Source organism: Carassius gibelio, chromosome A18 (assembly GCF_023724105.1).
Source record: "Carassius gibelio isolate Cgi1373 ecotype wild population from Czech Republic chromosome A18, carGib1.2-hapl.c, whole genome shotgun sequence".
NCBI lineage: Eukaryota > Metazoa > Chordata > Actinopteri > Cypriniformes > Cyprinidae > Carassius > Carassius gibelio.
The window spans coordinates 7,434,983-7,453,988 of NC_068388.1; the positions used below are offsets into that span (position 1 = coordinate 7,434,983).

Genomic DNA, 19,006 nt, shown 5'->3' on the forward strand with positions numbered 1-19,006 from the left:
ATACACATGTACATTATATAAAGTACTTACCGTACAAATTTAAGGTCTGAAGATACGAAAGACAAATATAACATGTTGGAAAATTTATTTAAGAATGTAAGATATACGAGATATATTTGAGCATTAACTATTTGGCTTCTAGGAAAAAAAAAAAGAAAGAATAAAAGATAGCACTAATAAAAGTGGGACCATATATTCCCCATTCCCACAGTTAACAATGGTTAGAAAAAAAAAAATGAAATTGGAGCAGTAAGGCTGAGGGATGTACAAAAAGATGCATCAAATACCTTTGACCCTGGCATTTCTCACCCAAAAGTGCAGCAGATCTAGATGATCAAAAAGTAAAACTGCATGGCATTAACAGGAAGACCGTTTTAGTTTTCAGGAAGACATTCAGGACAAATGTTACAGCTGGAGAAGTAGCCTATACTGGGTCAGTGGATCAGAAGATTAAAAAAAAAAAAACATTGTATTAAATTAATTAGTTTGTCAACCAGTTTAACTAGTTTGCGACCACCTTGCACTATTTAAATGCAGGGACTGGTGTTATGCAAATAGAAATACTCATTAAGCACCAGGGCACTGACAAATATCTCAGAATGCTAATATATATTTAAAATCATTACAATGTTTTAAAAACTAAAATTAAATAATCCCAACAAATCATCTACACAAGAAATCATGCAGATACATCCATATAGTCATTTCCTTCTCCAGCATACCTGTAAAAGCACAAGGCATGCATGCAAAGCTTTAATCACAGCTTAATTTGAGCCCACAATAGTTCAAAACAGAACCATTTCCATTCAGCCTCTAAACATTTAAAAGAACAACAGAAGGCATAAGCATTCCTCACCACACTCGAGTGTCATGTGCTTCAAATGTGCCTGTGACCTAGACGCCACATTTACAATAGATTTTCAGTCACCCTATAAGACACAGTTGTAAAAAGCTACATGGAAAAACAAAGTCAACATGTGGACCAGCAATTCCGATTCTATAAGGTCTTTACATTTATTCATTGGACAGACAAATGAATTAATGTAAGAACACAAACAGCTGAAACACTTTTCCTACATCCATCCATAAAAAGAATGATTCCCAAATTGTGGCCTGATGGCCCATGCTAGTGATATATTTTCCGTTAAAAGTTTTTCTCGTCAACTTTACTTTCTTTAATGGAACTCTACACTTTCTCTTAGTTTCTTGCATTTGTTTATTTTGCACTTAATAGTTTCAAGTCATTTTGATGTTCTCATGTGACTCACGACTTTTGAGTTAGTGGTGAATTACTATGTAGAATGAATAAAAAATATACAAAAAGGTCATATTTTATTCTGCGTGTCAGAGTAATATCATACTGTAAGCGTTAACATTAACTTGTTTCCAATAAGTGAAATTAACCTTTATGCAACTCAGCTTCTATGAACAGCAGCAAAAGACAATAATGAAAAATACTTAAATTCGGGGGAACAGCTGTTTGTTTCGGATAAAATGATTGGATATCTATTCTTACACAAAAAAATATTGAATAAACACATGCAGCTTGTCTAATTGATTAAATAATTCACTAGTTAATAATGTAATAATTGCTAGAAACCATTCCTTTAGCGAGAACCAATTATGAAAACGTGTGAGTGAAACAGTGGACTCCAGATTTAATAGTACCATTTATTATGACCATATGGAGTGAGAGCAAAGCATCCTGATCCGTCTCGGTTTCTTTTAGCCCTGTCCAGGTCATGTAGTAAAAGGCACTTAAAAGGGTAGCCAGGGCAAGATTTATGTTGGGCTTATCAGGTAACTTGAAAGACCAAGCACCCATGCATCCACTGTGACTTGAAGCTCTTAAAACACTGCACGGTTGTTTCAGTTTCACTCATTTTAAGCCTTTTTGTCAGAAACATAAATTCAATAAAACAACAAATACTTTGGTCATAATTTTTCCAATGTGCATTACATGCTTTTATCAAGTCATACTTTCAATAAAATCTTTAGTTATGCTCTTCTTCACAAATGGTCCTATTGCACAATTCAGGTTTCTCTGGGATACTGTTCCATTAATAAAAAAGGCGGCTGTACCAATCACTCTTAATAAACTACAAATTATGGTAGGTTGCAGACTGCTGAACGCCACCTGCTGGGAAACAAAATGCATCAACCACTTATAGGAATCAACCAAAAGAATAAATCATGGCCAAAAAATAAAAATAAAAAAAAGACCCTTCAATTCAAATTGAATGATAACATGGGAAATCCTGCTGCAGTTAATTTCCTCATAGGTCATACTTTAAGAATGAGAAAATGGGGAAAGAGAGCACGGTCTGATTTCTTTGGCAGTACATCTCTGCCTCCACAGGTACACAGAGCAGATGGACAGAGAGTTGAGGAGGTAGAGAGCTAGTTAAAAGCTTCCACCCCATTGTTTATCTCATATGAGATGGAGACGATGTTTGCCTCTATTCTTCCCGTTTACCCAACCACCATCCTGTAGTTAAGGCTATTGGTGTTCAGTGTGATATCTCACTGCGGAAAAGTCTGCTCCAATAAAAGAGGGGTCAAACAGAAGGTTTCTGTACATTTTCAAGAAACGATTGGACTGTTGGGAAAGAGAGTAACGCCCTCCCAACACCCTTGCTGGCACGGAAGCAGGTGTAACCCAGAAGCCCCCACATGGCTCCCTTCAATACGTTGCGTACTACCCAGGCAAAGCGAGACGGTGGAGCCACGCTAAGAGAAAAAGAAAACGATTTGTTATGATACTTTACAGTACTATTTAATACCAAAGTACTCGCAATTATGTCAGCGTGTACCTAATGATCTCATGAATATTGAGCTCTTTATCCCAGTTCCTCTCAATTCCAGGAACATGACCCATCCCGACCACTCCAACCACCACAGCAGGCACTTCTGGAGGGAAGAGCATCATGTGACAACAAGTAACATGACTCCAAATATTTTTCTTGAATTATTATAGCATTATTCACATCATATATATTGACTACTTTGAATTAGCCATTCTTTTAAGATTTCAGTTTTCATTTTAAATTTAAGTAATTTTGTTACATGCTTTTGCCATTACTACTGCTTTTAGTTTTTATATTTAAAATATTTCTCTTTAATCCAGGTGTAATATAGGTTTCATTCAGGTTTTATAAATTTTAATACTTCAAATTAAAATAGAACCATTAGTTACCTTTTCTAAGTTTATCATCTAACATTTTATTTCAGCAATAATATTGCATGTGATTTTTAATCTTTTTTTTTTATAGTTTTAGATAAAAGTATAGACCACCCAACATTGAAAATTCTTTCATAATTTACACATCCTCATGTCTTTCCAAACATGTATGACTAATTTTCTTCTATGGAACTTAAAAGATGTTACAGTGGGCAAAAATACAATGGAAGTCAATAGGAACCGAAACCATATGGTTATGAAAAAAAAAAAAAAAAAAATCTTCTTATATATTCCAAGAAAAACAGTCATAAAGAACACTTTAGGCTGAACTATCCTTTTAATAAAAACAACAGCGGAATATTTATTTGTAAATCAAATGAGCATCATTAGTACTTCACAGCAGAGCAGTGGAAAAGACTGCGGCACACAGTACTCACTCTCAGCATTAGGGGGCGCCTCCACACAGCGCGCTGCTTGTCTAAGTGTGTGTGTGAGGTAGATGTCTCGTTCTGCAACAATAGTGCGGTGGAGGGCTGGAAACTCGCCGATCATCTCTGACATGGTCTGCTCCAGAAGATCCTTTTGTTTGCACTTCTCTACATCCTCCTTGCTGATAAGAACAAAAAAACATATAAAAATCTGATTAATAAAATTTCAATCCAAAAAAAAAAAAAAAAAAAAAAAAGAGCATGTCCAGGCCATATTTCACCCACAATAGGAAAATTTTGTGCATAAACAAAATAAAGCCAATACTTAGGACCATTATTTTAACAAATTATTGACTGTCTTTTTTATGTTAACTTATTTGGTTTACATCTTATAATTAAAGATAAAGTTATTGCTTCCAGCCCACACCAATCAATTTGGCAAAACTTTAATGTACGCATGCAGACTGGCATCTTTTGCTGTCATGTCCTGGTGTTTTTCCGGTTTCGGAACCATATGAAGTTCCAGATTCCAAGAGACTACTTAAAAATGTCAAGGAGTGATCAATGTGTACATAAAGACTAAGTGGTGTAGAATTGTACCTGATGGGGTCAGAGAGGAAGCACAGTCCCCAGGCCAGACGAGCTTTCTGCCACAGGCTGAGAGCAGCTATTGCACGCTTAAAGGTTACTGGAATGGGCCGATCCCCAAGATGAAATTTACAGAAGGGCACTTTTCCTGCCTGCATTGGGTAGAACAGAAGGAAATGCATCTTTTATTTATGCAGATCAGTATATGCTGTAGCATGCACTCCAGTCTCCACAGGATTCATGTTTCTTGAATATGTGCATTTATTGTTCTTTGATAATGTGTGACATCTGCTAGGAGTCGAAGTGCATGAGTTACAGTGCATGTCAGGACCATGAGGACTGCGTGAGTGAGCGAGCGAGCATGTGCATTAACACTGACCTCCTTAAAGGCTTCTCTAAACTCTCCTCCGGGGGCCATGCCCAGCTGTTCTGTAATGTGAGCCGAGACTTTGAGCAGCAAGATCTGCATGAGGCCAGACATCACTCCATTCTGACACGAGAATTGCAAGAAAAAAAACAAACGAAAAAAAAAACAAACAGAAAAATTAGGTTAGACTAGTTACACGTCGATAAATCAATGCAGAGGACTGTGTTTGACAATTTAATAACTATGTCAGTACAGTCTTGGGTTTTGTGGCTGACCTGTTTAATGGCTTGCTGGACCTTCTCCAAGTTAATGTCTTTAGCCTCTTTTAGCAGCGTTTTCTCATCCATCTTAAGCATGGATACTCTGTACTGGCATAACTCCACCACCACCACATCTGGCTGGACTGCTCGGATCGTCTAAAAACAAAAAGCATCAAATCAAAACAGCATTTAATCTATCAGTAGAACACACTGACTTTGATAGTAGGAAAAAAAAAACATTATATGAAAGTCACTGGGGACCAGCAGCTGTTTGGTTAGATCTAAAAATAGGCTAAAATATCTGTCCTTCTTTTTTTATTTTGTTACCTTGTAAGGCTACGTTTTTTAAAATAGGGAAATTAGTATAAGTGTATAAACTTATAAGTGGTTTTACGTTCAAACACTGGTTGTTAGTCCATAAAAAGAGAAAGCAGTGGCTTACAGTGGCAACATCCTTCTTGCTGCTGTCGCTGAAGTGGGCGGTGCCAACCAGGTACACAATACTGCCCTCAGGTGTGGTGAGACGGGTCACAGTGTCCGGCAGATCAGGCTCCGTCTGCCGCCGCTGGGTACGCACTTGCCACAATACTTCCACTGCTTCTGAGTCCGCTAAATAGACAAAAACATTTTCATACCAAGATCACAAATAAAAACAAACATTATTTATCCCACGTACATAATAGGTGGAGCAAGTACAATATTATTATATATACTTTAAGGACACAGTAGAGGTAAGGCTAAATTTTTTTTTTTTTTTTTTTTAGAGAACTAGTTTCAGCACTGAAATACAGTATTCTTTTCATGAGATTGAAAAAAAAAAAACATTGCATGTTAACCAGACAACAATGGTAAGATTGGTCATGAGATCTGCTTTTCAAGCAGTACTGGAACACGAGGATGAGGTTTAGAAAGTAGCTGGTTTGAACTTTTGTGGTGGTGTGACATTTGGTTTAAGCAGTTAAATGAGCTAAATGATCTAAACTAAACTAGAAACTAACTAAAAGGGCTAAATCAGTCAAAATAAACAGCCTCTAAAATATAAATGAGAAAATAGAAAGTAAAATAAATGATGACTTAAAAAAAATGGCCACAAATTAATTTTGGTTTTTGATACATGGCATATTATGACATTAGAAACCTTTAAAACCCTCTAGCATTAAAAATGAAAATGCAACTGGACAGGAATAATACTAGACTGTGCTTAATATGAAATTTGTGAAGCACTAAAATACAACAACTAAAAACAAAATTAAATGAAATTAGAAAACCGAAAAGTCCAAATCTAAGAATGATAAAGTGAAAACTCACAATAACTGTACACTTAAATTATAAATAAATAAACATACATTCAAAAACACTAATAACCCTACACTGGACAAGAATTTTATTTTTATAATACAGTATAACATCTCTAATTTATTATTAATTTATTGAGGACTACACAGCACCATTTCTTACAAAAAAAATATGAAAGAAAACTTGGATTCAGATCTATTATTTTGTAAACTTTAAATCAGAGAGTACTCACAGAGTCCGAGAGGAAATGGAGGCTGTGCATCATCTTCTGCTGGGCCAACGGAGTCATCCTACAAACAGAAATCATGCATTATCATCTACATATTTCACTGTATGAACGCATTCTGAAAATGTACTGTACACAAAACAGGTACGAACAAGCTTGGCATTCACTATGAGGAACTGCCATTTCTTTTTTGAGGTTAAGCAGATGATATCATAAGCAGATGTGAAGCTTCAGTAAAACAAAAGAATGCTGTACATTTTTCTTCATCTTGGGAAATGCCCACCTAAACAAACAAAAGATGATTATCCAATACACCCAGTACCCACAAGAAGGCACTAGAGAGACTACATGTACATTAAACCATAATGAAAGTAAATAAAAAGCACAAGAAACTGAATCACTGATGCTTTAACTTTCTCAAAAAAAAAAAAAAAAAAAAAGCTTTCCTTTCACAAATTTCCATTTAACGAACTGTGTTCATGGCTTGAATCAAAACCTTCTTTAATATTCACAAATAAACCACTACAATCATGCAAATAAATTAGTTTCTAAATATATCTAGTACATTTCTCACCCTGCCAAATAAGAGAAAACAAAATGTAGAAGTTCTTAATTCTATACCTCTGAGTTGCTGTCCTGTTCCATTGTCCACCGTTCAGTAAATCTTCAACCTGGAAGTAAAGATAATACGAGTCAGATGCCAAAAACAACACACATAATGTGACTCCACAAAATGATCTTGAGATATTCAACAGATTTGAACACCTTTAGAAGACAGTGTACAGGTCTGTTGGAAATAAATGCCTCAACACTAAACCAGACACTGTTTAATTAAAGGACTTCTAACTTTTCTGACTTCTGTAGTTGGGTTGGTTGAGTAAAGTGAGTCATCAGGCTTGATTATCAGTCTGCCATCTTGCCTTGTGCAACTAGACCACGTATGCTTTAAAAAAAAAACTATTGAGATTCCAGCACAAGAGGATTAGTTTGTTTTGCTGTGGGTTTAGATCTTATAACATCTTTTAAGTGGCACAGCGAAGCATTTTTATGTTGACCATATAACAGATCGAATCCTACAGAAGTCAGACATTAAAGGTGGCAACGTGATGTCATGAGACCATCGGGTTAGCACATCAAACTCAATTCAGACAGCTTATCGTGTCTAGCTTATAAACAGCTAAGTAAAATTTGGTTTAATTTATTAGCAAATCCGCTGATCTCGTGCCCATTTTCAAATCAATGTATTAGTCCTTACACAATGCTAAACTAAACCACAAGATCTGATGGACTAGCAGCAATCTCAGCCACCACTTTGAATAAGCAGCAAATATAAAAATAGCTCTTACATTTGACTTGGCAGAGCGATTATCCACTTTTCACACAAATCGGATCGGAATGTAGTGCGGGATGGTTCTTGACAAAGTAGTTCGGCTACAGGCTAACTGCGTACACATACACCCAGCTGTTAGCCGATGCTATGCTAATATAAGCTAAGCCCCTTTAAAACTTTCAACTGACCAACAATAAGTAATTTATTTGACGCGCCGTGACGTCTATAATATTTAATCGTATTAGAGAGAGATCTAAACAATCTTAAAAGTAACTAACTGACTGTAGTTTGTTTGCTAGCCTCGGCAAAAAATGAAATGATTAAAGTTAGAGCTACTGTCAGCTGCTGGCATGAAGTGACTCTGTGCTGTAGCGCCGGCCCTTACTGCAATGCATTCTGGGTAATGTAGTATTTAGGATGATAGAGACTGAGGCCTATCTATCTATCTATCTATCTGTCCATCCGTCCATCCGTCTATCCGTCTATCTGTAATCTATCCATCCATCCATCCATCCATCTATCCATCTATCTATCTATCTGTCCATCCGTCCATCCGTCTATCTGTAATCTATCCATCCATCCATCCATCCATCCATCCATCCATCCATCTATCTATCTATCTATCTATCTATCTATCTATCTATCTATCTATCTATCTATCTAATTACAAAAATAGAGTATACTTTAAATGTTACCCTGTTATCTCATAACCTTTAAAGCTGTTAACCGTTACCTAAAGGGTTCCAGTTTTGGGTACGTTATTCTAAAAGAAAAATTAATTACTAATTTTGTAACATGAAAAAAAATACAAGTGAAAGTAGATGGAACTACTTCGACTCACGTTTATACTTTCTGAAACAAAACGTGGTTAAAACCCGAAAAAACTGTTCTGTCTTTTTTGTTGTAAAAGAAAAAAGAGAGATACATTTTATTCAGCTGAAATAGCCTACATCTTTGTTTAAAACAGATTACGTTGGTCAATTAAGATTAAGTTATTTGTTCATTGAAATTTTCTCTTGACATTCAGATAATATTACAACTGAAGACAAAGTTTTAAAACAGTATGTTTATTATGGTAACTACAATTCATTACCCTGGTGACCATCATAACCAATGCGATGTCAGTAAGCCCAAACGTTTCATATTAGCTAAAAATGCTGAATGCCTTTAACAGAGCTTATGTGGGATTGTTACAGAGACAGGTGGGATTTCTCATTATACTGGTTTCAGTGTTTTGTGAGGTAGTAGTAAGCATTTTATGCATTATATTAAAAATGGTTTACATCATTTTACAACATTGGGACCCTTATACACTTCTTTCTGAGGATCACGTATAACAGAAATATCTCATCAAACAAATATTAGAGACAGGCTAAAAAATGATAAAGGGCTGATAAAGATCAAATAAAGACTCAAACTCATGTTTGACCCATGTAATTTGTGTATCATGTGTTTAATTAACCATTGAACATGCAGTATACAACCAAATGTGATAATCTAACATTTGTTTTTTTCTTTTTGGCATAGATTAATTATTTTTTCTAAGCAGGTTACTTGGTTGAAATGCTGCAGTTCCATAAATATACACATATTAAACATAAACATTTGTCAATAATTTGTGGCACAAAATAGACAAAAAAATTAAATAAAAAAGAATGAAATGTCACTTCAAAACAATTATATTTCCGCTAACGCATGAACAAAATAAACATGGCCATGGACTTTTATTCTTTTAAAACACTTTGTCTATCCATTTTAACATATTGGCTCAAAGACCGGTTGCCATAAAGCTTTTCAAGTTTGAGATTAGCACCCTTAACACCATCATATTATATTCTCATCTAAAAATTCGAGGCTGGAAAATCAGGTGCAGTGCCTTCCCCTCTAATGGTATTGCCATTCATGATCTGTGTTCGCTGTATCACAAAATCATTATCAAAATATTGCACTTTCGATGCATGATATGTGCTTGAAAAACAGTGAGCTGCAGCTATCTCTAATATCAGTCTCATGCCTTGTGGTTAGAGGTGCTCTTGGATACTAATTGTGTGCTTTTTGTATTCACTCAAAATCACAAAAGTATGTTTTGGCAGGGCTTTTGTTATACTTTATCCCAAAATGCATAAGTGAATATCAAGGATTTATAAAGGTGGAATGACACTTACACAAACTGGTTCATGGTGATTTAGGTATCAAAAGCATGAATTCACTTTAGTTTGAAAATCCAGCTGAAGAAGCTGAAATCTTTCCGTCAAAACGTTTGTTCAAAACAGCTGGTATAAGGATCTATATTTTTTTCTGATGATCCGGAGTTGAATGTCTTTGAGCACTTAACCCAAAGACCCAGAGTGATATTGTCTCATTTAATAAGTGCACCAGAGGTGTTTGGATGAACACATCATGTGACAGTCTTTTAAAAAAAAGAATGCCTAAAATCTCTCATATTATATATATTTTTCTGTACATCTAAGTATATACATTCTAAATGTGCATATTATTGCCACAAAAAAACATGAGGTTGCATATTTTAAGAATACATGTATTGCGTCGGATACCTTAAGACATCTATATGAAACAGACATTGATTGTGAAAAACAACATGAAACGATGTAGACATTGATGATACAGGAACAAATGGTGCTTTGTGCAAAATTCTGACGTGCCTTGCCTTCATTTGGAATGTCATAGGGAACTCGTTAACCCATATGGTGAGCACCAAGGTCATGGGTGATTTTATTTTCCCTCAAACTACACACGTCCTAATATGTGAATGTAAGGCTGGGAGATGATTTTGAAAGGTGCACTTATTTCTTACACAAAGAAATTAACAGTTTTTAATAATCCAGCAGTAATTGAAAACTCCAGTTTAACATAAACAAAAATAATTAAGTGCACCTTTAAGAGTACAAAATAGGTTACACATTGGCTGCCCCAATGTCCCATAATCTTCATCTCTGGAAATGAAATAATGTGAGCTCCTCCACTCATAATGGAAAAACCATTAACATAACCCTAAAAAAGGGCATATTCCTTTGTGCTTCAGTTCATATTCTAATTGCTTTTGCATTTGTGTGTGTGTCGTTGTGTATCTAAATTTTTCTTCAACACTCTCCAGCAGCAATCAACTCTCCCGGTCTGGCTAGTCTGTCCCTTCTGTTTTGCTCCTCCTCATCCTCATACAGTGTGTGATGGATGCTCAGCAGGGGGTGTGAGGGGTTTCGACTAAAAGGCCCTGGCTGGCTCTCAGGCTCTGTCTCTTGATTGAGAGGATCTTTGACATTCGGGGAGTCTGGAGGTTGCATGTTGGTCGCTCCACCATTCATATATGATGTTGTGGAGAGGGTGGCTGTGGAGAAGGCAGGGGTGGTCAACAGTGGAGGAGACTCTTTCTTCTCTAAGGGGACAAATGGTGATATAGAATTATCAGTAATACAAATATAAACCATTGTATATAACACATTGTTTTATGTCTGATATTAAAATGCAAATTTTTCTAAATAAATAATAATAATAAAATCTAAAATCAATTATTTTAAAGCCTACAGGTCAATTTATACATCACAACATTTTAATGTACTGAGTAAAAATGGATAAATTCATTTTGAGATTTGCTTAAGATTTAACAAAACATGTTATGTGTTATTAAATTATTACTGTTTTTAAAAATGAACTTGAAATAAGCTTAAGTGTGTGAATAAAATGAAGAAAAGGTAATGTAAAAATAGGAAAATTAAAAAAATAGGTGAATATTGGGCGATCTATTGAATGTGCAATTAAGTACTGCAGGAACGGATTACTAAAATTCTAATCTAAATGCGTTTTTGCACTTCCAGTTCCATCATCCCAAAGTCAAATTATTATTATTATTATTAATTTGTTTGTTTGTTTGAATGACTGAAATAAGGTCTGTGGTTAACACAAGTTCAAGATATATTTTCAAGTTTTATTCTATGGCATAAAATATACCAGTAATATCACCTCATGATTTTTAGGCGTTTATGTACAGTATATTGAAAAATGCAAGATGTGTGGCTAAATAGACTATAGAGACATCCAGATGTCTGAGACATTTAGAAGTGTGAGACATTTAGATGTCATCAGACCAAACAGAAAAACTCTACCCAGTAGACTGCTTTTACAGCCTCATTATGTTTATATTTGTGCTCTTGCAAACTATTTTAATTCAAACTTTCCAACTTGTATAATTTAAATAAAGATTTTTTTAAAGATTTGTCATGCAACTATAGTGTAGTTAATTTATACTGTATTAAACTTTTTACTTCTGGTGATTGCATTTCACTTCAAAAATTCATAGAAGTTAAATTAATTTGTAAAGATTACCTTAATGAACAAAATGTGTAATAATATGTATGCTAACCTTTGTGTTGGCCTACAAAAATACAGCATCCCTGCAGCATACTCTAACAATTCCAATATGGCACCAATCAATTGTGCATTCCTAGAGACAATCCTAGCATACCAGTATGAGAAGAGGAGACATGGACAACTGTATGTGGACCCTCAATATACACATTACTGAGAGCGTGCTCAACCGGGGGTGGCTCAGGATCGACCGTTTCTGTTTTTGCTTTCTGGATGGTTAGCATGTAAGGATGAACATCCAGCGAGAGGTTAAGAGTGTGTTTCTTCTCTATATTATTTGTTTCTGCAGCTGAAAATATAATTTTTTAAAACATGATCAGTAAAGGATTTTAAATGACATTTGCTATACTAACCAAAACCAGGTTTTACGACGCCAGTACCTTTGTTAGTAGGAGGATGTTGTGTGCTCTTGCTGTCCAGAAGTGGAGCAATAATGCTATCTGGTACATTCTTCCTTCGGACTGGTTTAGGTTTGTCTGCCTTTATACTGTTTTCCAGTCTGGTTAGATTCAAGGGTTCCTGTATAAAAAACGGAGAGATATGAGGGACATTTCAATAATAGAAGGACCATTCGGCAAGTAAGCTTAACTAAATGAGTATGTCCTACCTTAAAAGGTTGTGGCAGAGGGTTAGATGAGGGGATCCACTTCATCTTCTTGCGGGGTCTCTTGATTACTGAGGGCTCTCCTCCCAATTCTCCCACACCCAGCATTGAGGGGTCCAAACTGGGGTCAATAGTCTGGTTCCCAGAGTCTCTCACAGTCGGAGTGGCATCGTGGTTGGATTGAGCCAATGCTGCCAGCAGCTGCCGCACCACGTTATCATACATGAGGTCACTCTCGTTGGTGATAAAGTCCAGTCTGTTGAGAGACTTAATGTGGTCTCTGTTCTCATTACAGAACATGGCCAGAATGTTAATGTCACAAAATTGTGACTTCTGCCAGCGCCGGCGAGTTTTGATACCAACTTTGTGCAGCTTGTCGAAGACGAAATTTGACTTCCGGACTACAAACAAATGCAGCAAGTTCACAAGGATAATGAGGTTCATAGTACACAGCAAAGCGATGTCCACTGCGGCCATAATGCGCTGGAGCTGCACAGCTGGGAGCTTGCAGTTAACATTCAGCCGGAGTTCAGGGATGCTGCTAGTGTCCGGCGGCTCGCCAAGCGCGCAAGTGAACTCGTTCTGCCTCTGACGGGCATAGTAGGTGCTCAGGTACGTTATGGGTATTGAGCTGAGGCAGATGATGGCTAAATGTCGCCCCAAATACAGCTTAGCCAGAAAGTTACTCTGCCCACGGCGCTCAAGATACTTCTCAAACAGGTTCTGCTCGGGGCTCTTCTCCTTCTCTGCGTTCTCGATGATCTCCCTCCGCTCACGTTCTGTAATCCCCGGCCCCTTGGACTGGATCTGCTTCTCAATCTTGGGTGCTCTGCCTTCGGCCGCCCTGTGGTAGCAGTTGTCAATCTCTTGAAGCAAGAAGTTGAGCTCAGAGGTGAGTCGAGTGGAGGCCAGGAACTCCCATGCCAGGGCAGGTATGTACATGATGCCTGCGAAGGCCAGCAGAGCGTAGGGCAGAAACTTGTGCTCAAACAAGGAGGGCCGAAGCTGGGGGTCGACTCCAGGCACTGCATCCCGCAGCTCTGTCCAGCAGTAGCCTCTGGCATACAGGGCCTGGTCGCGTGTGAAGTTGTGTGGGGTGTAGCAATATATAGATTCCTCTAAAAGTGAAGGAAAATCCCACTTCACAAAATATTTAGGATTTCTGAAGAGCTATCAATTAGATACCACAAGTGTCCATTCCAAGAATGACACATATAACTATAAAGTTTAAAAAATCTAATTATAAGACGATAATGAAGTTCATACCACAGCTATAACGATAATGACACAAAGGAATGATGGGTCTGGAATCACTTTCAGAGCAATTTTTTTCCAGCTGATCAACAATAAAGTACTGACAACCAGAATTCAAGTTGAAGAACTAAAATTGCTATAAATTAAACCTAAAATTGAACTGAAATGAAAATTAATCGTAATATAAAAAAAATAAAAAATAAAAATATAGCTAAAACACAAGAAAAAAAAATTACAATAAAAACTGAAAATATAAAAATAAAAAGCTAGCTAAAAATAATACAAATATTAGAGTAAATAAATAATACTAAAATAACATTGACACCAAGATACTTTTATAGTTACAATTATTATTCTTGATGTTAACGGTAGAGATTTTGATTTCATCAACTACATTTCTTATTATTTTTGTTGCCAGTGCCATTCAGTCAAAATCAATTTAAGGAATATTGTGTGATGCAATATTGACTAGATTTAATAGACCAGATTCTCATCAAAAGATGGAAAACTGCAACTAAAACTGTGTAAAAATTAACACTGGATATTACAACTGTCTCTATCCAGGAAAATCTGGCAATTGGTTTACCCAGCAGGGATTTGTTTCTTGTAACGAGCTGTCATTACGTTGGAATGGGTTTTCTACATAGTATAAGGCAGCACAGGCCAATAATGATGAATCAGTGATAAAACAAATGCTACATTTGTCTGTGCCAGTTGGACAAAGATAGAGGTAATTCTTTCACAGCTGCTGTAACTCCTATACAGTAGTTGCTTCGACCTTATTTGGGGATTATTCAGTGGATTGCACTCCTGCACAGAATCAATCATGTTAAGAAAGGTAATATTGTCATTAGCTCTATTTACTTAAGCAGACTTGTGCATGTTATTATTTGGTGTGTCTAGATAGAATAAAATCTTTAAAAAATAACAGGCTGTAACCATATTTTGTACTTTTAAGTTTCAGATTGATTCAAATTAATATCCTTGCAATTTATCCTAAACAGCCTCAGCCAACACAACAATGAAGGCTTGGCTTTCACTTAACCTCATTCCTGCTGTATAAGTATTCCTATTACAGAAACAATTATTGCAATGTAGCAGCCCTCAAATGATATGGGAAGGCAATTTAACTGCAGACTCAAAAGAGTTCCTACTACAACCTTTCTAAGCATTAATGCATCTCCAACATTTATTCAGATTTAAACCATACTGCTTGTTTCTGCCCAGCAGGGTTCTCAATGTTCAGTCACAGCCAGTTGGTGCTGCTATGCAGTAAGACTGACTCAGCATTCAGAGTAAACCCCTCCTACCACCACAACCTCTCTTTATTTCTCTCTCTCTTTTCCTACTTACTCACCCCACAATATCTCTAGCTAAAATAATTTAACCACTCCTTTGTTGGATAGCAGAGGACCGCAGGAATACAGAAAATCCCATAAAATATAGCAGTTAATAATAGCTCAACTTAATACAACTTAAATCTGGCACTTCTTTCACCAGTGTCACTCACTGATTTAACATTTTAAGCCATATCATCAATTCTTTATATGCATACATGTGTTTGCCCTAAGCATGTTTACATCCACACATTTTTATGAAAATACATTTTGCATAAAAAATACTGAATGGAAAAATATGAATGTGAGTGTGCACAACAAATATTGAGGCTTGAGTCATTTTAGTATAAGCGAGGTTACTTTTTATTTTTACATTTTCTGTTTTCAATTTATTTTAGTTTTAGACATTTTTTGTGCTATTTGTAATTTGTATTAATTTTTCTTTATGTCAATATAGTTTTTATACATTTTTATTTCAGTTCAAGTTTTGTTTATTCTAGTACCATTTTAATAACAAGTTAAATAAAATTAATATGAGAAAAGCTGAATAGCTGTATATATATATATATATATATAAAATATTAGTTTTTATTCTATTTTTTATTCGGTTTTAGGTTTAGCTTTAATTTCAATTTAAGTTAACTATAATAACCCTGATGTATGCTCCTTTGAGGAAGATACATTTTTTAATTTGTAAGAAGTGCATAAACTGATGAAACACGTGTACCACATAAATCCCTAGACATGCATCAGAAAGTCATGTGACTGAATAATTTACTCAGATTTTTGTCTGCTATCACCATGTCGCTGCTCACTGGCATAAAGTCGAGCTCTGTTGTTCCTCACATCCTCAGAAATCATCACCTCATGTTGAAAAGGAATGGCTTTCAGAACTCTTTCTCGCTGCAAACTGTAAGGTGTTTACTTCTCCAGACAATGCTGCGTAACACCACTAACCTGCAAAGTTCCGTGTGAAAACTAATGTGACCAGCAGTATAGGGATGATGACAGTTCCTATGGTGACGACCCGGTCAAAGGGCAACTCTAGTTTGAGTTGCACCATGAGACCCGCCAGTACACCGCTCTTCTCATCCTGTGTGGAACCCGGCAAGATCAACTCCTTCAACTTCTCACCCGCAAGCAGAGCCGTGGCCATGTCCAAGTTCTGCTCGAGGATGTTCTGCATTCGGCACCAGCAACCCGCTCACCACTAACCTCACAACACTCCTGATGGGACCTGAAGCTCCTCCTCCTCCCAACCCGTCAGCCACTGGATTGGCTTTTCCCTGCAACAATATAATAAGTGTCACAAAGGAAGCTTTGTGGTCAGCCTGAGTTAATGGGTTATTAATGGCTGATCTCGTCAGAGGTAGATTGAAGAGAGGAAAAATCAGAGTTGATCTGTTGCTTCTACTGACAGCTGGGATGAATTTCTCATCATATCTATTCCACTTCTGCAAAAACCTGTAAATGAACAAGAGAATCAACAGATTACAGATTATCAAGAAAATGTAAACCGTAAAGATAAACTGTAAAAGTACAGTAAATTGCATTTGCTTCTGCATGTTCAGACTATGAAAGTGCATGTTCCTTTAATTCAGTAACCAGTGGAGTGTGTCTATCTGCAGAGTCCTTCGAGAGCGTGCAATAGTGACAAGGACAAAAAGACATCCAACTAGAGGCTTAATCATTCAAGACAGTCCAGATTAGATTACAAAGATGGTACACTGTTGTTCTTTGACTCATTGGACAGATTTACAGCATTATTTCCAAATGACAGATGGAAGCTTGATATGTTGCAGAGTGTCTTTGCCCACAGTATAAAACACAGACAAGAAAATATCTGTTGCACATTTAGAAAATCAATATATCTCGCTTTGAGCTCAAGAAATCAATAAGGAACAGCTTTCTAACAAATGGAAAGAGCAATACAAATGGCAGTAACCCCACGTTGGTAAGTAAACTTTATTTTTGGGATGAAGTAAATAAGTTTTTCAACTGAATGACTATGTTAATTGTTTATTTAGAATTTTAACAAAACAATGGTCAAGGCTGTGGCAAAAAAATGTTGGTGTCTTTGTGATTGACTTTATTTCGGCAAATATATAATAATATTAATTTAATTTAATTTAATTAATTTGTATTAAAATATTTAATCAATGCAAAAAGCCAAAAAAAAAAAAAAAAAAAAAAAAAAAAAAATTATATATATATATATATATATATATATATATATATATATATATATATATATATATATATATATATATATATATATATATATAAGAAATTACATTTAATACATATTCAACCTGTAAAATAACTTTGTATTAAATGCAAGGTTAAATTTCTATGGGTAAAATTTTTAATTGTATGTTATTTTATTGGATGTTGAGCAGTACACTCACTCTATCCGTATTAAAGTAAAAAAAAAATTGCAATGTGGTTGAAAAATCATGTTACCATGCACCTAGACTGGTTGAGAATCATTAATTTGGCCGATAAAGTATATTGCACCCTGTTACATATATAACAGACACTGCGGTCAATATATTATGATCTGTTGACTTGCATGTTTTTCAATTTCGGTTTTGAATTATTACAATTGGTGCTGAATCTTGAATACAATATGTGCTGATATTGATACTATATAAGACACTGATATAAGACACTAAAAATGTACTTATGCCAGGCACAGATTAAGCTTTTATTTGTCTCTAGAAAGAGCATCTTTGGCCTAGTTAGGGACAATATAGATCACATAAGAGACTAGAAAGAAGACTGAAAACTCCTTTCACAGCAGGTTTGTTAAAACTCTGAAACAAGTTGATAGTTATTAGGAATATGCCATGCAACAGCATGCAGTATCTTTTAAGGTAAAACATCCTCAGATATAATCTATTTTCACTGACAATGCTGTAATGACACATTCTGACAGTGAATGTTTAGGAGCAATAAGGTCATGCGGTGCACATCACTTACGCTCGGTCGAGGAGCTGTCCATCACTGGATCATCTGGCTAGGATGACACACAGCGGCTTAAGACATAGATATGATCAAATATACGTTACTATATACGACATGAGCGGGGAAAAAACAGACGGAGAGGAGAGGAGAGGGTTGCTTTGACTCTAATCTTCATGATGTCACATACCTGCAGTCAGATTACTCGATTATACCGAGGAACACACAGAGCCTGTATCCTATGATAAAATCATCAACATCAGGAAATATCTCCTCACAACGACCAACAGATCCCCCCAAAAAAAACAAAGGACGCGGATGCTGTGACTTGTGCTATTACGCTGAGCATCCCCGGCGTCTGAAGAGTTAATCTGCAGTGCGGGCGAGCCGTTTCAGCGTGTATCCGGACACACACCGGTTTGTTCCGCCTCTCGCCGTCCCTCTCACCCTCCCCTGACAAACCTCACACACTTCTCCGGTTTCCACCATCATCTTCACACAGACGTTCAAGGACATTCATTGTCAACGCATGTTTGAATTGCAGGAGACTACAGTAGGCTATATCGTTATTACGCGTGCGTGGAAACGCAAATAAATTTGCTTAACTAAAAGTTACATTATGGAATTTTGAAGATATGTATTAGATTAAACTTTTTTCTATATGGTCTGCTGCTGTACTGTATTTTCCATCGGTTTTGTTTTATATTTTGCTGTATGTTATTGTAAATAAAAATCCTCCAGCCCAGGCATAAGATTCTATTCTATTCTATTCTATTCTATTCTATTCT

At 36.1% G+C, this 19,006-nt stretch overlaps 2 protein-coding genes across 4 annotated transcripts; both read right to left on the minus strand.

The window, feature by feature from the left end:
• Window positions 1-68: 68 nt before the first annotated feature.
• LOC127934699 (traB domain-containing protein) lies at window positions 69-8,053 on the minus strand. The gene is made up of 10 exons (XM_052532241.1): window positions 7,693-8,053; window positions 6,968-7,017; window positions 6,353-6,410; window positions 5,267-5,433; window positions 4,840-4,980; window positions 4,577-4,687; window positions 4,210-4,349; window positions 3,619-3,791; window positions 2,814-2,910; window positions 69-2,730 (listed from the first exon to the last, which is right to left on the minus strand). The coding sequence occupies exons 2-10, from the start codon at window positions 6,989-6,991 to the stop codon at window positions 2,559-2,561; spliced, it is 1,083 nt and encodes a 360-aa protein (XP_052388201.1). The 5' UTR covers window positions 6,992-7,017; window positions 7,693-8,053; the 3' UTR covers window positions 69-2,558.
• A 1,046-nt stretch (window positions 8,054-9,099) lies between these two features.
• Window positions 9,100-18,674, minus strand: LOC127934700 (pannexin-2-like). Of its 3 annotated transcripts, none has more exons than XM_052532244.1 (7): window positions 18,409-18,674; window positions 18,237-18,292; window positions 16,212-16,718; window positions 12,667-13,781; window positions 12,440-12,578; window positions 12,157-12,348; window positions 9,100-11,022 (listed from the first exon to the last, which is right to left on the minus strand). In XM_052532244.1, exons 3-7 carry the CDS (start codon window positions 16,438-16,440, stop codon window positions 10,778-10,780), a joined length of 1,920 nt encoding a protein of 639 aa, XP_052388204.1. In that variant the 5' UTR covers window positions 16,441-16,718; window positions 18,237-18,292; window positions 18,409-18,674; the 3' UTR covers window positions 9,100-10,777. The 3 variants fall into 3 exon arrangements, with proteins under 3 accessions (XP_052388204.1, XP_052388203.1, XP_052388202.1); XM_052532243.1 differs by having other exon boundaries at window positions 9,100-11,070; window positions 18,237-18,273; window positions 18,409-18,673; XM_052532242.1 differs by having other exon boundaries at window positions 9,100-11,070; window positions 18,409-18,673.
• Between the last annotated feature and the right edge of the window lie 332 nt (window positions 18,675-19,006).

Bases quoted from the DNA above. Each gene is read 5' to 3' on its own strand.
- LOC127934700 (XM_052532243.1), bottom strand. From the start codon at position 16,440: ATGCAGAACATCCTCGAGCAGAACTTGGACATGGCCACGGCTCTGCTT. The intron at 13,782-16,211 runs GTTAGTGGTGTT...CTTCACTTTTAG, and splicing joins TTTCACACGGAACTTTGCAG to AGGAATCTATATATTGCTAC. The intron at 11,071-12,156 runs GTATGCTAGGAT...TTGTCCCCTTAG, and splicing joins TGTCTCCTCTTCTCATACTG to AGAAGAAAGAGTCTCCTCCA.
- LOC127934699 (XM_052532241.1), bottom strand. From the start codon at position 6,991: ATGGAACAGGACAGCAACTCAGAG. The intron at 5,434-6,352 runs GTGAGTACTCTC...TTGTCTATTTAG, and splicing joins TCCATTTCCTCTCGGACTCT to CGGACTCAGAAGCAGTGGAA. The intron at 2,911-3,618 runs GTGAGTACTGTG...TCTTCCCTCCAG, and splicing joins GGCGCCCCCTAATGCTGAGA to AAGTGCCTGCTGTGGTGGTT.